At 37.6% G+C, this 18,763-nt stretch overlaps 1 protein-coding gene across 4 annotated transcripts in view; it reads left to right on the forward strand.

Annotated features, from left to right (window-relative positions):
- The window catches only part of brd4 (bromodomain containing 4), an 81,415-nt gene that overhangs the window by 20,151 nt on the left and 42,501 nt on the right, over positions 1 to 18,763 (forward strand). Inside the window, exon 1 of one of the 4 annotated variants that reach the window (XM_052138923.1) lies at positions 14,599 to 15,237. The exons of the other annotated variants lie outside the window; for them this stretch is intronic. Within the exon in view, the coding sequence (XP_051994883.1) occupies positions 15,137 to 15,237 (101 nt within the window). The 5' untranslated portion in view covers positions 14,599 to 15,136. Of the gene's footprint in view, positions 1 to 14,598; positions 15,238 to 18,763 lie in introns of those variants that run through there. 4 annotated transcript variants of the gene reach the window in all.

Below are 18,763 nucleotides of genomic sequence, written 5' to 3' on the forward strand. Positions count from 1 at the left end.
GTTGTTTTATAGGAGTTTGAGATATTTATATTAGAAAACAAGCCAAAAGAAGCGCAGTGTGTAATGGGGCAAAGACTACACACTCACATTTTTCTTTCACTTCAATCCATCTTTAACTCACACAAAAAAAACTTTCATATTAATAAAACTGCGTATTGCTAATTTTCTTCACGATAAGAAATCCAGTGACGCATATACTGTATAATGATACAATAAGTCGTGAGCCATCACGTTATAGTCTAGCTGCAGCAAGCGCGCTTGCTCGAGGGAGGAGCATCACCGCAACAGAGTGCGCATCAGCCCGGTGCAGTTTCAATCTCTCCCCCTTATATCGGGACACTTTGCACAACTCATAGAAGAGGCCTGTACTGCATAGAGAAATGCCAGTTTTGGAGTTTGTAGTTATTTACATGACCTGCTTCCTTATTATTTGAACTTAACCATGGCTATAATGTTTTAATTATAACTGCATTAAAGATGTACCGGCGGGGTGTTTCTTTTAAAGACGCAAGTTTTGCTGCAGTGGTGCGTCAGCTCTAGCTCTGCTTATTCCACAATAAGAGCGCTTATGTATTTACTTATATTTTTGTATAATTCCCTAATACTTTGCTATCTACATCACCTGAAGCTGTGAAATTGTAGAGTGCATCTGGATTGTGAGCTGTGTTTCCTACCTCTCCTCAGTCTGGCGGGAGCTGCTTTGCTGCTCTCGTGCACCATCATTAGAGTTTATGATCTCATGTTATGTTAAATGACCTCAAACTAAAATTTTGCCGTTGTCGATAACGTCAGCTAATGTTTTTCAGCCCTACTGATTAACACCTCTATTCATGATTCTACTATTAGGGAAAGTATTTAAACAGACATGGTGTACATGGCATGACACCACAAAGAAAGCTGCTGCTTTCCAACAAAAACATTGCTGCACACCTGAAGTTTGCCAAAAACCATCTTGACATTCCTCAATGCTTCTGGGAAAATGTTTTGTGAACCGATGAAACTAAGGTTGAATTGGTTTGGAAGAACACGCAGCACTACGTTTGGTGTAAAAAGGGCACCGCATACTGATATGAAAACATTGTCCCAATGGTGAAGTACGGTGAATGGCAACCTGCATCTCAGAATAGCATTCTTCTCACCACAATTGTGATTATCTGATTTACTGTAGACTTTGTCAGCTTGAACCAGTCTGGCCATTCTCTGTTGACTTCTCTCATCAACAAGGCATTTCTGTCAACAGAACTGCCACTCACTGGATGGTTTTTTGGTTTTGGCACCATTCTGAGTAAATTCTAGATAATGTTGTGTGTGAAAATCACAGGAGATCAGCAGTTACAGAAATACTCAAACCAGCCCATCTGGCACCAACAATCATCCATGCGATTATCTAATCAGCCAATCATGTAATAGCAGTGCATAAAATGCAGATACGGGTCAGGACCTTCAGTTAATGTTCACATCAACCATCAGAATGTGGAAAAATATGATCTCATGAATTTAGATTGTGTTATTATTGTTGGTGCCAGAATGGCTGGCTTGAGTATTTCTGTAACTGCTGATCTCCTGTGATTTTCATGTACAACAGTCTAGAATTTACTCTGAATGGTGCCAAAAACAAAAAACATCCAGTGAGCAGTAGTTCTGCAGATGGAAACACCTTGTTGATGAGAGGTCAACAGAGAATGGCCAGACTGGTTCAAACTAATAAAGTCTACGGTAACTCAGATAACCGCTCTGTACAATTGTGGTGAGAAGAATATCATCAGCGCATGGGGGGACCTACACAATATTAGGCAGGTGGTTTTAATGTTGTGGCTGATCAGTGTATATATACAGCTCTGGAAAAAAAATAAGAGACTACTGCAAAATTTTCAGTTTCTCTGGATTTACTATTTATAGTTTTGTGTGAGTAAAATGAACATTTTTGTTTTATTCTAAAAAAAGTACTGACAACATTTATTCCAAATTCCAAATAAAAATATTGTCATTAAAAGAATTTATTTGCAGAAAATGCCAACTGGTCAAAATAACAAAAAAGATGCAGTGTTTTCAGACTTTGAAAAAATGCAAAGAAAACAAGTTAATATTCATTTTTAAACACAATACTATGTTTAAATGTTTTAACTAAGGAAAAGTTCAGAAATCAATATTTGGTGGAATAACGCTGATTTTCAATCACAGCTTTCATGTGTCTTGGCATGTCCTCTACCAGTGTTTCACATTGCTGTTGGGTAACTTTATGCCAGTCCTGATGCAAAAGTTCTAGTAGCTTTATTTGGCTTGTGACATCCATCTTCCAGGTTTTCAATGGGGTTCAGGTCTGGAGATTGGAATGGCCATGAAAGTGTCTTGATCCGTTGGTCCTCCATCCACACCTTGATTGACCTGGCTGTGTGGCATGGAGCACTGTCCTGCTGAAACTAATCCTCAGAGTTGGGGAACATTGTCAAAGTAGATGGAATTAAGTTTTCTTCCAGGATAGCCATGTACGTGACTTGATTCTTGCATCCTTCACAAAGACTAATCTGCCAGATTCCAGCCTTGCTGAAGCACCCCCAGATCATCACCGATCCTCCACCTGGTCATCTAATGGTTAAATGTAGACCTGCAGAAGCCTCAATGTGAAATTTGGAGTATCAGTGATGATCTGGGGATGCTTCATGCATGGCCAGCCCAATTTCCAGACCTAAACCCCACTGAAAACCTCTGGAATGTGATCAAGAGGAGGATGGATGGCCACAAGCCATCAAACAAAGCCAAGCTGCTTGAATATTTGTGCCAGGAGTGGCATAAAGTCACCCAATAGCAATGTGAAACACTGGTAGTGGACATGCCAAGACTTGTGAAAGCTGTGATTGGAAATCAGGGTTATTCCACCCAATATTGATTTCTGAAATCTTCCCAAGTTAAATTATTTGTATTGTGTTTTTTAAAAATGAATATGAACTTGTTTTCTTTGCATTATTTGAGGCCTGAAAACACCAGTTGTCATTTTCTGCTAATAAATGGCCTATATGACAATATTTTATTTGGGAAAATTGTCAGTACTTATAGAATAAAACACATACCTATAAATAGTAAAACAGATAATTTTGCTGTGGTCTCCATTTTTTCCAGAGCTATATATATATATATATATATATATATATATATATATATATATATATATATATATATATATATATATATATATATATATATATATATATATATATATATATATATAATATTAATCCAGCAATAGTACAAAGAACTAACTTTAAACATTAGCCTTAACTGCATTGTAGGGTCATAACATTTTCAGAAACTTTAGGAGGAACATTTGAAAATAACTTTGCAAAAACAATCTAAAAGTGTGTAAGTGACCAATGAGTTTTGTGTTGTTAAAAAAAAAAAATTCAGGCACTTTGCTGCCACCTTTACTGAATAAAACGTTGCTGCAATAACGCTTGCCATCTTTGCTGAAATCCCTTGATCCCTCAACTCTTGTTTTGGAGACTGTAGCCTTTCTTTTACACATCCTCCTAGTTAACTACAGTTTGTCATTTAACTATAGTAGCAATTTTCATATTAGTACAGCAAATAAAAACTGTCATTTGTAGTACATAAGTTATCACACTTCTTAGCGGAGCAAGTTCTGTTACATTAGGCTTTTGATTTGTGTTAATACCTAGAGAAAGCACATTGACAAACAGTCTTAACTATGTTTGCAAAAGTTTTAGAACATGGCACACAAACTCTGTATCTAAATGCACATAAACATTAAAAAAGTTGACATGTTCATGCCTGTGTCCTTTTGCAGAGGATCCGTGTCCTCTATACTAGAGGATATGCCTGCTGCTGAGCTCACGTGTGAGTGTTTATGATGGGTGTGTGCAGTGCAGCGGCCGGATGACAGGAGGCAGAGAAGTTGAAGTGTCTGTCTGGTGCTCTTGTGTGCGTGCATTAGGAGCAGATGGGAAGAGAGGAAAGCATTTTTTTTTTTTTTTTTGGTCCCCTCTTTCACTTAATGGGGCACATGAAAGCCTTTCTTTGTCTCTCTCTTTTTGTCTCTCCTGTACTTGTCTTTTCTTCATGATCCCCGCCCCCAAGAGAGAGAGAGAGACACACACACACAGCAGATTTCTCATCTCTTCTCTCCATCCTGGTCCCTGTTGGCTCAGTCTTCTCAAACGTTCAGATGATTAATGACCTCAGAAATCTGAAGGCGCTTGCTGCCGCTGCCGCCTCCATTTACTTCCTCGCATCCCACTTTCTCCTCCATCACCTCCCCCCTCCCCAAACCCATCCATGTTTGAATGCAGAACACACATGCACACACACAGTAACGGGCACCAAATGCTGGTGAGGGTCGTCCCAGCCTCGGAGTTGTGCTTTGTCACTCTGGCAGCTGCTGTATTGTCTCAGACGGTGCTTGAGAAGGCACATGCTCCCTGGGTGGAGTTATTGCCGCTGTTTGGCCAGGCTTTGGTGCTCTGCTGCAGAGGGCTTCTTGACAGAATGTAAAATTAAAACACACACAGGCTTAAAGATTTGTGGAGTACTACTGCAGGGTAGTAAAAGTGAGTGCAGGTGGTCAGGGCCAGGATAGAGTGTTACCTGGTTGAGGTCAAAGGAGTGGTTGAGGTCAAAGGTTATGGTTTCTGTCCCCTCTGGCAGCCAGGAAGCACTCTGTTTGTGTGTCCCTTGGTATATTCAATTACACAGTGTATATGGGGAATGGAAGGGGCTATTAATTAAACATGTTGAATATGAACTGTGAGTGGTGCTTAACTGTGCTAAACTCACTGCCACAATGCTAAATTGTTGTGGGTGATTGCCAGGTTATTGCTATGTGGTTGCTAAGTTGTTTTGAGTTGTCATAAGTGCATTATATGGTTGTTTTTTGGATCAAGTTTTAAGAGACAACACTTAAGACTCTGATATTCTGCCTAAATATTACTTTAATTCCTCATTCAATTTCTTTATATTTATGTTTTATTGTCAAAAATCACAAGTTCACCTAGAAAGGTAGGCTAATTGTATAATTCCTGCACAATTTGAGGTACAAAAAGACAAACACAAAAGACTGTGTACTTAACAGCTTTAATAATAACAGAAATATCCATAAATAAAACATGTAATTAGGCTCTTTGTCTGTTTATTAATCTCTATAAAGAGCATATAAAATATCTTATGGAAAACATTGCTGGTTTGTTTCCTGATATCAAGCATCATTTGAAAGAGTTTTGATGTGTATTCTAAAAACCCACTTGACATTGATAGAAACCAGAATGAGTAACATTGTGATCTGCGCTTTTTCTGTCACAAAGCACAATTGAAGGGACAAACTCTGTATCAGTATCGTGTTTTCTAAAGCCAAACCAATTCCACACCAACAAGTATTCTCATTCAAATAAATTTGAGGAACAAGCAGTCCTTCTGCCTTCCTACATTTATCCGACAAATTGTGTAATGTGTTCATGTTATGTGCTGTACACATTTCTCGTGTGGCAATTTTGCGCGATAAGAGACGATAATCAAAAATATTGGCAAATTTTGACTGGTTTATTATGTCTACCGGTAAATCACCCACCTCTATTGTGAACCCCCCTTTGGGAAACCCTGGAGTAAAGGATTTATTAGGCAATACAAAAAGTGGCTTTACAAGGCAACAGGCCCAAATATTTTTATATCCATTGGACATAAGCCTCTCATTGGCCTACAGTCCACCGCAAAACATTTTTCAATTGAATTAGTTTTCTTTAATTTGGGCTTTTCAAAGAACGCATCTTTGTCACTTTGATAGCATTATATCAAACACAGTGTTTTTAGGAGGCAGTGTCCAGCTAAACATAGCCTAGTTTGAAACTTAGGGAAACGCATGTCTTGAGACCCATGCATTCTGAGGTGCACTCCGTCCAGCTGTGTTTGACCACATCTTGTGCTGTCTGCTGTAAGTGTGGTTTCTTACCTGTACAGCTGCGGTTGTTCTTCATGCCCCATGCTGACTGAGAAATGTAAAAAACATGGTGTTATTTACTTCAGGCTTGAATTGATCCAATGGTTGGAAATTTTTTTTATTTTTTACTACTATGATAAATTGATTTAAAAAAAATTATCACACTGAATTAACATGTTAAAATGACTAATTTTAAATATATCGCAGAATATTCAAATATACCCAAATAGTGTTGTCACGGTACCAAAATATCTGTAGTCAATACAGATACCAGTGAAATTTCATGGTTCTCGAAAACAATTTCAGTACCACAGCATAAATACACTAATATGGCAATGTGCTATTGAACACCCCTGTTTAGCCTTTAAAAAGTTACATTTCAATGTAAATAATACATTTACAAGTTTCCTTTAAGTGTTTCTCAATCAAGGATGCATTTAGTGTTTTTTAGTGCCCTACTGAAATGAGTTTTTTTCTATATCAAATCATGTTTTCCACTTTGTTTTTTTTTTTATTATTTTCCAGAACTCAATGATTTAGTTTAATTTCATTGTCAAAATGGTGTCTAATCAATTCTTTAAACTTTTAACAAGTGAAAATTGAACTTTTCAACATGTCATTGCACTTTACTGCTAAACCTTTGTTCAACAGCAGCATATATCAACAGCTTGTGAGATATTGCTTCATTATTATTATTATTACAGTTAATTTTACATTTTACTATACAATTGTATTATATTTCTGTCACAATTTCTTCAATTTCAGGGCTTTAGCTTATGTTTTGACATGCTTTATTATGATGTGTATTTTTTGACTGAAGCTTCACTTTCTGTATAGTTTTTGACAGAGTCTTAAGTTACATCTGAAATCTCATCTCTTTACACTGTCCTTTTGAGTCTGACAAATTAATTGTGGGACAGTTTTGTTGTGTTTTAGATTACTGGTGTTTTTGTATGTGGTAATTTTTAAATGCTATGTTTTAAATTTGATGACTGTGAAGCACTTTGATCAACTGTTGTTTTAAATGCTATATAAATAAAGTTGAGTTGAGAGATTAAAGTGCAAATACTGTGATTTTATTATATTAATATATAGCTTGCATGTGCTGCATGGTTCACAGTAGATTAGTGCTCTTCTCTGTCATCTGATACAACATATTGTGAAAGACATTGAGAATCAGTGGAGTTTCCAGTGTATGAGTGGGTCAGATTTATACATTCAAAGTATGCATCTCTTCCACACTAAGATTGCAGCCTTTAGCGGTTTAATAAATCACACTAGGACATGTCACAATTGTAATTTGATTAATTGTCCATTTCAGTGTAAGGAGTAACAGAGCACATGCTCAAAATTAGCATTTTAAAGCAGTCGTGTGTCAGTCATACTGCGTGCTGATACCGGATTGAGTCAGTGCTCGGTATTGCAAAAACAATGGTATCGCTACATCTTTTTTATTTTAGTATAGACTTGGTACCAAAGTACCAGTACTTTTGACAACACTATATGCAAATACATATTTAGTTTGAGAGTGTAAGGAAACCAACTTGATTTAGTAATTTGCAGTGCATCATTTAAGGGGGCAGTTGCAGCAGAGCTCCTTTGGTGAGCTATGCTTTTTGGTTGCCCTGATTCTTTGATTGGTGGTGCATTTTTCTCATGGGTAGTGTTATTCACAAGAAATTTTGCTTGTAAACATTCATTAAAAAATATATTAAATCATGCAAACTAATGTCTTCAACAGAAGCATATGCAATCAATTAACAACATCCGAACTCACGGTCGGTCTGTATTTAAAGATTTACATAAGTTATTAAAAATCAATTTAAAACCAGACTGTTATGATCTTTAGAAATAGTGACGCTTGTATACCACTAATAATTGGTGTCTAGAAGAGAGCAGTGGTCAAACCTGTGGTTTAGGTAAATGAGCATGCTGTAATATTGATCCATGCCACTAATGCAGGTAACATGTGTTTCAATCTGTCTCATGTCATTCAGTAAAATGACAAAAAGAAAAGACTGAGGTGATTAAATGAGATTGTGTGTGTCAGCAGGAGGTCAGTGAGTGTTCTGTTTTAGGAAGAAGCAGGTGAGCTTACAGAATCCCCCTCACATCTGTTCATCTATATTATATCTGCTGTTGTGACCTCATTTTGAGAGATCTGTTTCTCTCACATGGCTCAGAACAACACCCCACTTTTGTTCTTGCACTGATAGTGTGATAATTGCTTGTTAGCTTCGAATGTGAATCCCTCTACCTTTTGATTTAAAATGATCACAAGTATCCTGTAATGAGGCAGAATCAAATCTACAAGGCCAGGTTAAACACCACATTTAATTTAATGCCAACAAAAATACATAAATATTGCCTTGCATGTTAAATATCTAAAAGTCTAAAAAATAAAGAACTATAGCTATATCGCCCAGCCCTAATTGTACGAATGAAACTGTTGAATCAAGACTATTTAGATTTTGTGAGTCTCCAGGGTGCCTCATGTTCATCATAGGGGCCAGCCCATAAATGCTTAAATACACAATATTTCTAAAGTATAGCCACAAGATGTAGAGATAAGTTTTAACATGATTTTAGTGTTATAATATCACTAATTTACCACCATTAATGCACTTACCATATTACAGGGTTTAAAGGCCTAATTTAGTGATTAACCCTGTCACATTAACCCTCTGGTGTCTGAGGGTATTTTGGGCCCTGGAGAAGTTTTGACATGCCATCTGACATTTGTGCTTTTTTCAGTTGCTTAGAAACATATTAATGGCTAAAGTCTGATAACACTGTATTCAGCACAAACTGGGCTACAATAATATGTGAGCAACATGTATGTACGGGTTTGTATTTTTGAGAAAATAATGTTTATGAATGGTTTTTCAAAAACCATTCACAAATGTTACTAAACATTTGTCCACAAGAATTTTGAGAACTGGATCTTGTAGCCTAGAGTTTTTGCTATAAAACGATGTGAAAACCACCCTGATCACTCATTCATACCAAACAATATAGTACTTTAACTTTTGTATGACACTTAGTGTTGATGGGTAATATGCGAGGAGGCGTGAACTATCTTGAATATGGAGGTATTTCACACCTAAAGGATACAAAGACCCTCCACTGAGCCTATCAATGAGGGATAGAGAATGAATGTGAGGAGACTTAATGATCAAAATCAAGTTTGAACATGTATATATAAAATAGCATGTCAACTAATGAAAACTAATTGACTTACTCATCTAAAATTGTATCCTTGGCTGGATCAAATCTCTCTTCAAAATACAAACGTTCATCGGAGTCCCGCTGCTCTTCTGAGGAAAATGTAAAATCTTCCATACTATCCTGGAGCTTTCTCGTCTGTGTGTCGAACGCACAGAAAAATGAATGAAATGTGTTTAAATCAAACCTCACAGTCGCCTGTGTATCGTTGCAAACTCACAGAAAAATGAATGGAAAGTGTTTACAACCTCAGTCTGGGCGTGTTCATTTGCGTTGATCGTCTCAGCACATTAGCATATGAATGGCGCGCTCTGCTGGTGGGTGGGATCACATTACAGATAATGAGATGGACAGGTAAAAACTGTACATCGCTTTGTTTCAAACAGATTGCATTGAAGGAGATTATTTGTTTTAAATTTGAATTGTTTTATTTAAAAGTAGACATTTTAAGCTTTCTTTAGACATATTCATGTTTGTGTAATAAGTATTCGTTCAATGAGTCAACAAAAGGAATCAAATCTACTCAAATACTCTAAGTGTCCATTAACTCTGTTGTTTGAAATGCGATTTCACTCATGTGCCATCCAGCAGCTGAAAGGGAGATCAGTATTTTGCCCATTAAAACTTGTATACACCCAGCAGCAGTATCTGTGTCATCATAAATTACAATAACAGAGTGTAGCAGTGGATATTATGGCTGCTTCTAGCGTGTTAGTGCATTAGCGCCATGAATTCAGAATGTTAAAATAACATTGTACATTATCTACTGCATATATATAGTACTTCAAATCGAGTGGTTAAAACAGCTTTTAATGATTTCATGTAAATTCTACTCATAGAATGAGCCGTGAACTCATTGATGGCTCGTTTTCATGACGTATTAGTTGATGCTTTACATGTAGTCTTCTGCAACCACATATTAAAAAGGCTCCACTAAACGCCTCCAACAAAGCATCTGAATGTTTGCAAACGGTATGCTGTTGCTTAGCAGTTTCAAACTTATTTTTGGGTCTGAGCGAAGAACAAAGAAGGACTTCTCCATGAGTTTATCGAAGACTTAAGGCACTTACAATGGAAGTCAATGGCGACAGAATATAAATGTTAAAATTCACAGTTTCAAAACATTATTTGTGTTAGTGATTTTAACCCTCTGGGGTCGACGGATGCACCGGCGCGTCCTGCTGGATATTTTCGTCATTACAGCAGAAACAACTTAAAATACTCCGTCATTTTTGGGTATACAGAAAAGTGTACGACATCATTAGAGACTATAAAGTGTCTACTTTTATTTGTGTACACTCACAATAACAACAAAATCTTGTGCTTTTGTTAAATAAAGAAAATAAAAAGGGTGAGCTTTCAGCAGTCTGTGTTCACGAGCATATTTCTGAAACACGTCACAAAAATGAACTGAAACTCCGTGAATACTTTTAACTCAAACATGAAACATGTCTAAAGAAAGCTTAAAATGTCTGCTTTTAAATAAAACTATTCCAATTTAAAACAAATATTCTCCTGCAATGCAATCTGTTTGAAACAAAGCGATGTACAGTTTTTACTGGTATATCTAATTATCTGTAATGTGATCCCACCCACCAGCAGAGCGCGCCATTCATACGCTAATGTCTTGAGATGATCAACGCAAACGTACACGCCCCGACTGTGAGGTATACTATAAATAAACACTTTTGATTCATTTTTCTGTGCGTTTGCAACAACACATGGCGAGAAAGCTCCAGGATAGTATGGAAGATTTTACATTTTCCTCAGAAGAAGAGCGGGACTCCGATGAACGTTTGTATTTTGAAGAGAGATTTGATCCAGCAGAGGATACAATTTCAAACGAGTAAGTCAATTAGTTTTCATTAGTTGACATGCTATTTTATATATACATGTACATCCAAATTGTATGATATAAATATGATATGTACATCCATCCATCCATCGTCAACCGCTTATCCTGTGTACAGGGTCGCGGGGATGATATGTACAATGATATAAAAATAATATGAATGTTTACATTATATTTTATCTAGTATTTAAAATGCCTCATCATCAACAAAGCTTGTGGTTGGAAATATGGGTTCAGGTGTAAATGAGTAAAATGCACTTTAAATATGCCCATATTAGAAAATCATCATATTATTATGATTTCTGAAGGATCGTGTGACACTGAAGACTGCATTAATGATACTGAAAATTCAGCTTTGATCACAAATGGCATTTTACAATATATTTAAACAGAAAACTGTTCTTTTAAATTGTAAAAAGAGTTCAGAATAGCAATGTTGTTTCTGTATTTTGGATCAAGTAAATGCAGTCTTGGTGAGCAGAAGAGACTTCTTTTAAACGGTAGAGTAGGTATAACATTAAGTAAAGTCTTTATGTAAAGAAAATGTATAGTCAGATTACTACTAATTTAAAACTTGATTTTGATCATTAAGTCTCCTCACATTCATTCTCTATCCCTCATTGATAGGCTCAGGGGAGGGTCTTTGTATCCTCAGGTGTGAAATACCTCCATATTCAAGATAGTTCACGCCTCCTCGCATATTACCCATCAACACTAAAAGTGTCATACAAAAGTTAAATTACTATATTGTTTTGTCTGAATGAGTGATCAGGATGGATTTCAAATCAGTTCTCAAAAGTCTTGTGGACAAATGTTTATATGACCTTGTTTCAGTGACTTAAAATTTTAGTTTTTTAAAAAACCATGCATAAACATTATTTTCTCAAAAATACAAACCCGTACATACATGTTGCTCACATATTATTGTAGCCCAGTTTGTGCTGAATGCAGTGTTATCAGACTTTATCCATTAATATGTTTCTAAGCAACTGAAAAAAGCACAAATGTCATGGCATGTCAAAACTTCTCCAGGGCCCAAAATACCCTCAGACACCAGAGGGTTAAAGGTTCTAATCCATCCATATAAATCTGTTTTAATTAACAAAGATTGCATCCGCACCTCAGTTGATGTGTGTGTGTGTGTGTATATATATATATATATATCATGTTTAGAATGCATTAGGTTTATTTTAGGCTACGTCACATGCCTATTTTTCTATCCTATAGCTACTTCATGTTTTAGAAGTTTTGCTCTTTTGGTCCTGGATACAATATATAATATATATATTGTATCAATTGGACATTTCTTGTTATTTCCAGTCAGATAATTCACAGACAGTGGATTAGACGTGGGTTTTCTTGTATTTTTACATTTCAGTTGCTATTTTTACTTTATTTTATTTATATAAAATGTAATATGTTTATTAACATTAAACTTTAAAATTCAATTATGCCAAATACCTCAAAACGAGTACATAAAACGTGTATGTAAAATTTGCAAAAAAATTATTACATTTAATGCGTGGGAACAGATTTAAGATATCAAGAATACCGAAATTGGATAAACGTGAAAAATGTGGGGATTTTGCGCACTGTTGACACTGAATGTGCGGGGATTTTGCTCTGTGTCTGCACGATCTTGTGCGTGCACAGGACTGTGCCTTGGCGCGTCCAGTATATTATGCATTTTCACATCTTTGCGAGATGAATATACTCGTGCTCACTCCTTGGTTAGAAGACATTGTTCGCTCAGTGTAATTTTTGATGCTGCAATTTTTGGCCTGATAAGGCAAGTGACACGTCTAGCAACTGGCCCGATTCTTTCTCACACTGGCCCCGAGCCATCGGGCAGTCCTTATTGTCGAGCCCTGAGATACACAAACTGTATATGTGTGTATGTGTATGTATATATGTATAGAACATGGAACATTCCTTAAGTGGTTATTCACAAAGTTTTCCCCTTCACTGTATCTCATCTCATTCATAGTTTTGCATTTTCAAATTCATGTCCAATGAGTGATCGTGATATGCGAAGTCTGAATTTGTGAAGTCAAATAAAATGTAGTTACTATGGATGTGCTGAAAGACTAATTTCATTGACATTTAAACTAATATTTTGAAGTCGACTAGTCTAAAAATAAACCACACTTCTGAAACCGGTCCAAAAAAAAGTTATGCTACCCATTTAAAATACTTAATATATTCCAAATCTGATTCTAAATTCCAATGAAAAGGGGAATTTATCTGCGACGTGCTCGCTTGCATTATGATCATTGTACATTTAAATATAGAACATGAATCAAAGTTAGCGAATATTTAACAGGCATATCTATTGAAAACATTTGAAAGAAGAGTGCAGGACCAAAAGAGCAAAACTTCTAAAACATGAAGTAGCTATAGGATAGAAAAATAGGCATGTGACGTAGCCTAAAATAAACCTAATGCATTCTAAACATGACGTGCACACAGAATAAAAGATTTGCTTTCAAGTGTAAATAAGAGCAGCATGAACATTCTTCAATTTCTCCTCTTTCGGTTTTAGAACGATGTGTGGGTAGGTAAATTACGCAATTTTCACTTTTGGGTGAACTATTCTTTTAATATTCTGTTGTGACGTAGCCGAAACCACTCTTTTCTCAGACTCAACACATTGAGTTCATTGCTCCGTTTCCACACCAATACAGAGGCTGTCTGTATCGCCGTTTGTGAATCATATACCGGAACGTGGAAACAGCATAGTTACCTTGGAGAATACTTAAACAATCCTCCCCTTGCTGGACATGCTGGCGAAAACTACATCCTGTCAAACCAAGCAAGTTACGTCAAGGAGTTTTTACAAGGAGCTTTCATGTGTTTTATGGCGGTGGAATCTCTGTATTGTCCTCTAATTCACTCTCCCATGACTTCACTCACTTTTGCCTTATTCTCCTTTATTCCCTTGTAAAGCTCCCCTCCAAACACCGTCTTGAGCCATCAGTCATCAAGTTGTTGTTCAATTATACATGCACAGTTATAATCAAGCTACAGTAAGTTTTTTGCAAAGTCAAGCTACAGTCTTCATCTGTCTAAGCAATATATGACACAATTTGAAAGACGTCAGCAGAGGAAGTTAGCTCAAAATTTGCAAAAGTAAGATTTCAGTCAGATGAACATTGTAGAAAGACTCATTTAAATGCATATGGACAATGTTTTTTGGCACTGATTTCAGTTTCTGCTCCATGTCTGTCAGCCGAGCAGTGTGGACTTTTTTGTGTCTATGTATTTTAGAAATGTGTGAATGTGTACGGCGTGTGTGGAGATGCAGCAAATAAGGCGGCGATTGGTGTAGTGGGGTGAGGCACTCAAGAGATCAGTCTGAAAGGATTGTGTGGGGGAGGGTGAAGTGGCGGGAGGAAGGGGGTGGGGAGCTAAAGGTGTGTGTGTGTGTGCTGAGGAGAGTGTGAGAGACCGGCAGGGAGAAAGGGAGGGTGGGTGGATGGGGAGAGAGAGAGAGAAAGGGAGGGGTTAGAGAACAAGCAAGCACGGGAGAGTGTCTAGGGAGGGGTGTGTGGGTAGAGCTTGTTCTCAATGAGGAAGCACCAGAGCCATTTTCACTGTTGAGTAAGAGCACGCCGCGTTCAGCGAAGGAGAGGGAAAGAAAGAGTGCGCATTCTGAATTCTACCAAGCCAATTTCACTTGTTCTTCCTCTTTCCTGCTTTGTTGCCCTGCTGGAGGCAGTTTGGGTAAGCAAAGCCTCGGGTGGACACAATGGGGCAAAGTGCCTTTAGCAACTGGGCCGTTGTGCTGCTGAGAGGGGGAGGGCGTAGAGAGCCGACCGGCACACAGAGCTAACAGATTCAGCCGGCCTCAGGCCTCTGTGCGCCTCTCTCTCTCTCTCACACACTCGATTCTCCGGATAGGGGCTTCTCTGGAACTCAAAACCTCTTTCTTTCAGGACTATGGTGGACTAACTATGGATTAACATGTATTTGGCTCAGTGGATTTTGGACATATACATGAGAACTGGCTATTTGAGACTGAGAAGGCGCTGTGTTTTGGGATTGAGTGACTAATTTTTCTTGCCTTTTTAGTTCACTTTCTGTTTTGGTTTTGCGTTTGTGGTGAGAGGAAATCCTCAATGGATTACAAAATGCATTCCAAGTCCAATGATTTGCTGGATTTTCAGACACTGGATGCCCTTTTGGAAAAAATTGCACATTGCTCTGTTCCTCTTAAAAGGTAAAACTGATAAGCCATTTTTGAAGTTGCTCTTCTGAACATTACACAACTAATCACTAGTGGTGTTTGTCAGTATGATGTGTGTTGGTTTTTAGCTAGTAGATTGCCCTTGGCAAAGTTAGTTTTCAAACATGTTAAGATTTTCAAGAATGTTTTGGATTGATTTACTGATATTTGAATTTCTATATTGTCACTTCCTTAGGTCAGTAATATTTTCCTTTACTAAATGTTTTCCACAGAGCAGCTTCAAGATGATGTTTTAAAGGGTGGCATTGTTGTTAAGAAAGCTAGAGCCCCGAATAGGCAGCCTCCCATTGGGAGAGGGGGTGTGTGTAAGCAGGGGGAGGGGGGTGTTTTTTTATACAGAGGAAGAAGGGGGTGGTGTATTTTTTGTGTGGCAGAAGCAGAGGGTTCAACCGGCTATGATTTGGGAACTTTTAGTAAAATAAACCCACTACATTTACATTTATCCATAAGGGTGCTTTCACACCGGAGTTTGTTTCCTCCCCTGCCCCCGTTGGTCTCTGTTCACATCATATTATTTGGGTCCAAACCACAGTACGATTATGTCATCAACATGCTTCAAACGGACCACCTTTTCAAGTTTAGAAAACCGCATTCACATCACCCAAACAAACTGAACTTTGATGTCATTCCTTATAGCAAAGGTGCTAGTCTGAAAGCACCCTAAGATATTAGTTAATTTGGCTCCTTTTATTTCACACCAGAAATTTCAAACCTTAACTAGCCATAGCCAGGACATTAGAGAAATACCTTTATAACCTTTTCCCAATATGAAAAATATCTGTTTTCAATGTGTGACACCGAATGGAACCAAAGCTCCCCAAGTTCTGCATTTGCAACAGTGGCAATACCCATTTTCTCTTTTTATGAAGTATGTTCTCATTTTAATATTTTTCTGTGCTATTCGTAGAATTTGGACTGTTATGTTTGATTTCCTGCCATCCTTCACTTGTTTAACAAGACAAAGTCCAGACATCTGATGTGCACCTTAACTACTCAGGAGATGCAATTCAACTCAACGACTTGATTTATTTTCTATGGATCGAAGAACCTAGCATGGGCTTTCTGTACCAGTGTCGTTTCTTAGTGAATGAAAGAAACAAAATGCCCCTCTCCACATGAAATTGTGTGCCTACTGACTATTCTGATCCTTTAGCATAAGACTACTGCTTTGTGGACCTATCCCAGGTCTGAAGGCAAACACTCAATGTAGATAAAATACAAGCTGGATATTCCTACCTCAGATAGGGTCCATGTCTCGGACACAGCCTAGGTTTGTACTGACACAGGAGTTGTTGTTGTTGTTTTAGACATTTGGAACAGTTGCCATCAAAGAGTTGCTGTTGTTGTGGAAAACACCTTTAGTCACATTGCACACACCTACCGTGTGCCACACTGCCAGTGTGCTCCTTGCTCTGTTTTCTAATGTTGGTCCCCATTGCGGTTGTTTTAGGTCACTAATCAAAGCACTAGAACGAACAAACAACATGGCCCAGCAAATGTTCAAGCAAGGAAAAAGACAAGTTTTGTTTGATTGAGGTACTGGTATAGTCCCCTCTGATGTTTGTACATATTTTACTTCCCTCCATGTTGGGAGCAGTTTGTAACAGGCTGTTTCACCCCTTCCTACTAGCAGCTCAAGCAGCTGAGATGTAGGAAAGAACATCTCCCAGGAGGAGTGCTGGAAAGACAGTAGTGTGAAAGAGGAGAAGAGAGATGGATGAGGGGGGGGGGTGGACTGCGGTCAGAGCAACTGACTCAGTACAGTTTCATTTATTATTTATACATATGCTTTCAAGCAAATAACCTGCTGCCCTGGGTCTTGTGCCTAGACCTACAGCGGGAGCCGGGAGCATTCTGTCCCATGTAACTCTCAGTAAACATTAATGGTTAATTGTTTACTTTCATCAGGGATGCAGCCATTTTGTTCGCCATCAGTTTTTACATTCTTTCATGTGTTGCGTTTGTGCTTTGCCTGCCTGTAGAACCAGATTTCCTGGTATGTACTGGGGTTCACCTTAACCAGAGCTACTTCCTGTCTCACAGATGTTCCATAGTGTTACTATGTCCAGTTCAGAGGTTTGTTGCAAGGAAATTGACATTTAAAGCACTAGGTTAGACTCCTCAGCAGTTATTATGTTCTTGTTGATCATGTTGAAGTTTGGTAGGCAAATTTCACTCTCATTAGGAATACAACCAACTTGTTTTCTCTAGACTCACACGGATTCTCTGCACGCATACAACTCCATATAAAACTCAGAATTGGACAATTCTAAACATTACCTCACCTCTTTATTTTTGGTTTAAAAATATTTTGGCTAATTTGGTAATCCTTTTAGTTAACGATAACGGTCAACTACTCTCTGCTCTGCTATTTAAATTCTATCTGCTAATTTTTCCATCAAATCAATGCAGAACTTGAAAAAAGAAAGTGCTCTTGACCACAAGCCTATACAGACAAACAACGATTGCTTTGAGATACTCTGCACGATGATGCACAAAAAATTATTGTGGACTGACTGCTTGTCTAAAAAAAACTTGACTGACTGTGGAAAGTCCATGGTATGTATTATTTGCATGCAAGTTTACATTTATCTTTAGTAGGTCTGACGTGAGCAGAAGCTTTGCGTCTTTTGCAGAAGGCATTCTGTGACCTCGAGGAAGTCATTATTTAGTTATACTCAACAGTACTAGATGATGTTGAACAAAGCAAATTTCATAACTCCTATGTGCACTTACAAGTTGACAGTTTTAAAGTTGCTGCCAAGTTGTCCAAATGTTAATATATGAGAAATGCTGAAGTATGTCATTTCTGCGACACATCAGCAAATTAAATTGCAAATATAAACGTAGTTTTAAAACAGATTTAATAAGTCCGCCTCTGTCTGGTTGGCCAAACATATAGTTCTGCCTAGGGATGTCACGATTATATGGTATATTCATCCAACAACCATCTAGTGAGTTTAATATTTTTAGCTGTGGTGCTTCTAAGGTGATGAATTGAGAAATGCCACTTCTGAACGTTTAAGCATGCTGACACAGTGCTGCGATTTTGTGTGCAGTTACTATCAGTGTGGTGAACTCGCGTTATTGGTTAAGTCAGTGCTGTTGAACCAGGCTGCTCAAACAAACAGATCAATGTTTCAATTTTTGGGGGTAATCAAGCTACAAATGTTTTTGTTCCTTTGTCAACATTTACCTACTTCAGCTTTAACCAATTAAATTAAAACAATGACTTGTAGGCCATTACTTCCATATGTGGTTCTTGATGCCGTTATATTGACTTGGGATGGGAATTTTGGTTGTTTTGGCTACTCGAGTACTCGCAGAGTACTCAAGGGGCAATTACATGTTCATAACTGTGTATATATAATAACATGTCTGACAAATGTATATGGCTGCTGCATTGCGTCTTGTTGTTCCAGTGTCATCTATTTATTATTATAGGCTGTTATAAAATAGTATGTTACAAAATGTACAAAAGATTGCATAATCAAAATAT

Source organism: Xyrauchen texanus, chromosome 12 (assembly GCF_025860055.1).
Source record: "Xyrauchen texanus isolate HMW12.3.18 chromosome 12, RBS_HiC_50CHRs, whole genome shotgun sequence".
NCBI lineage: Eukaryota > Metazoa > Chordata > Actinopteri > Cypriniformes > Catostomidae > Xyrauchen > Xyrauchen texanus.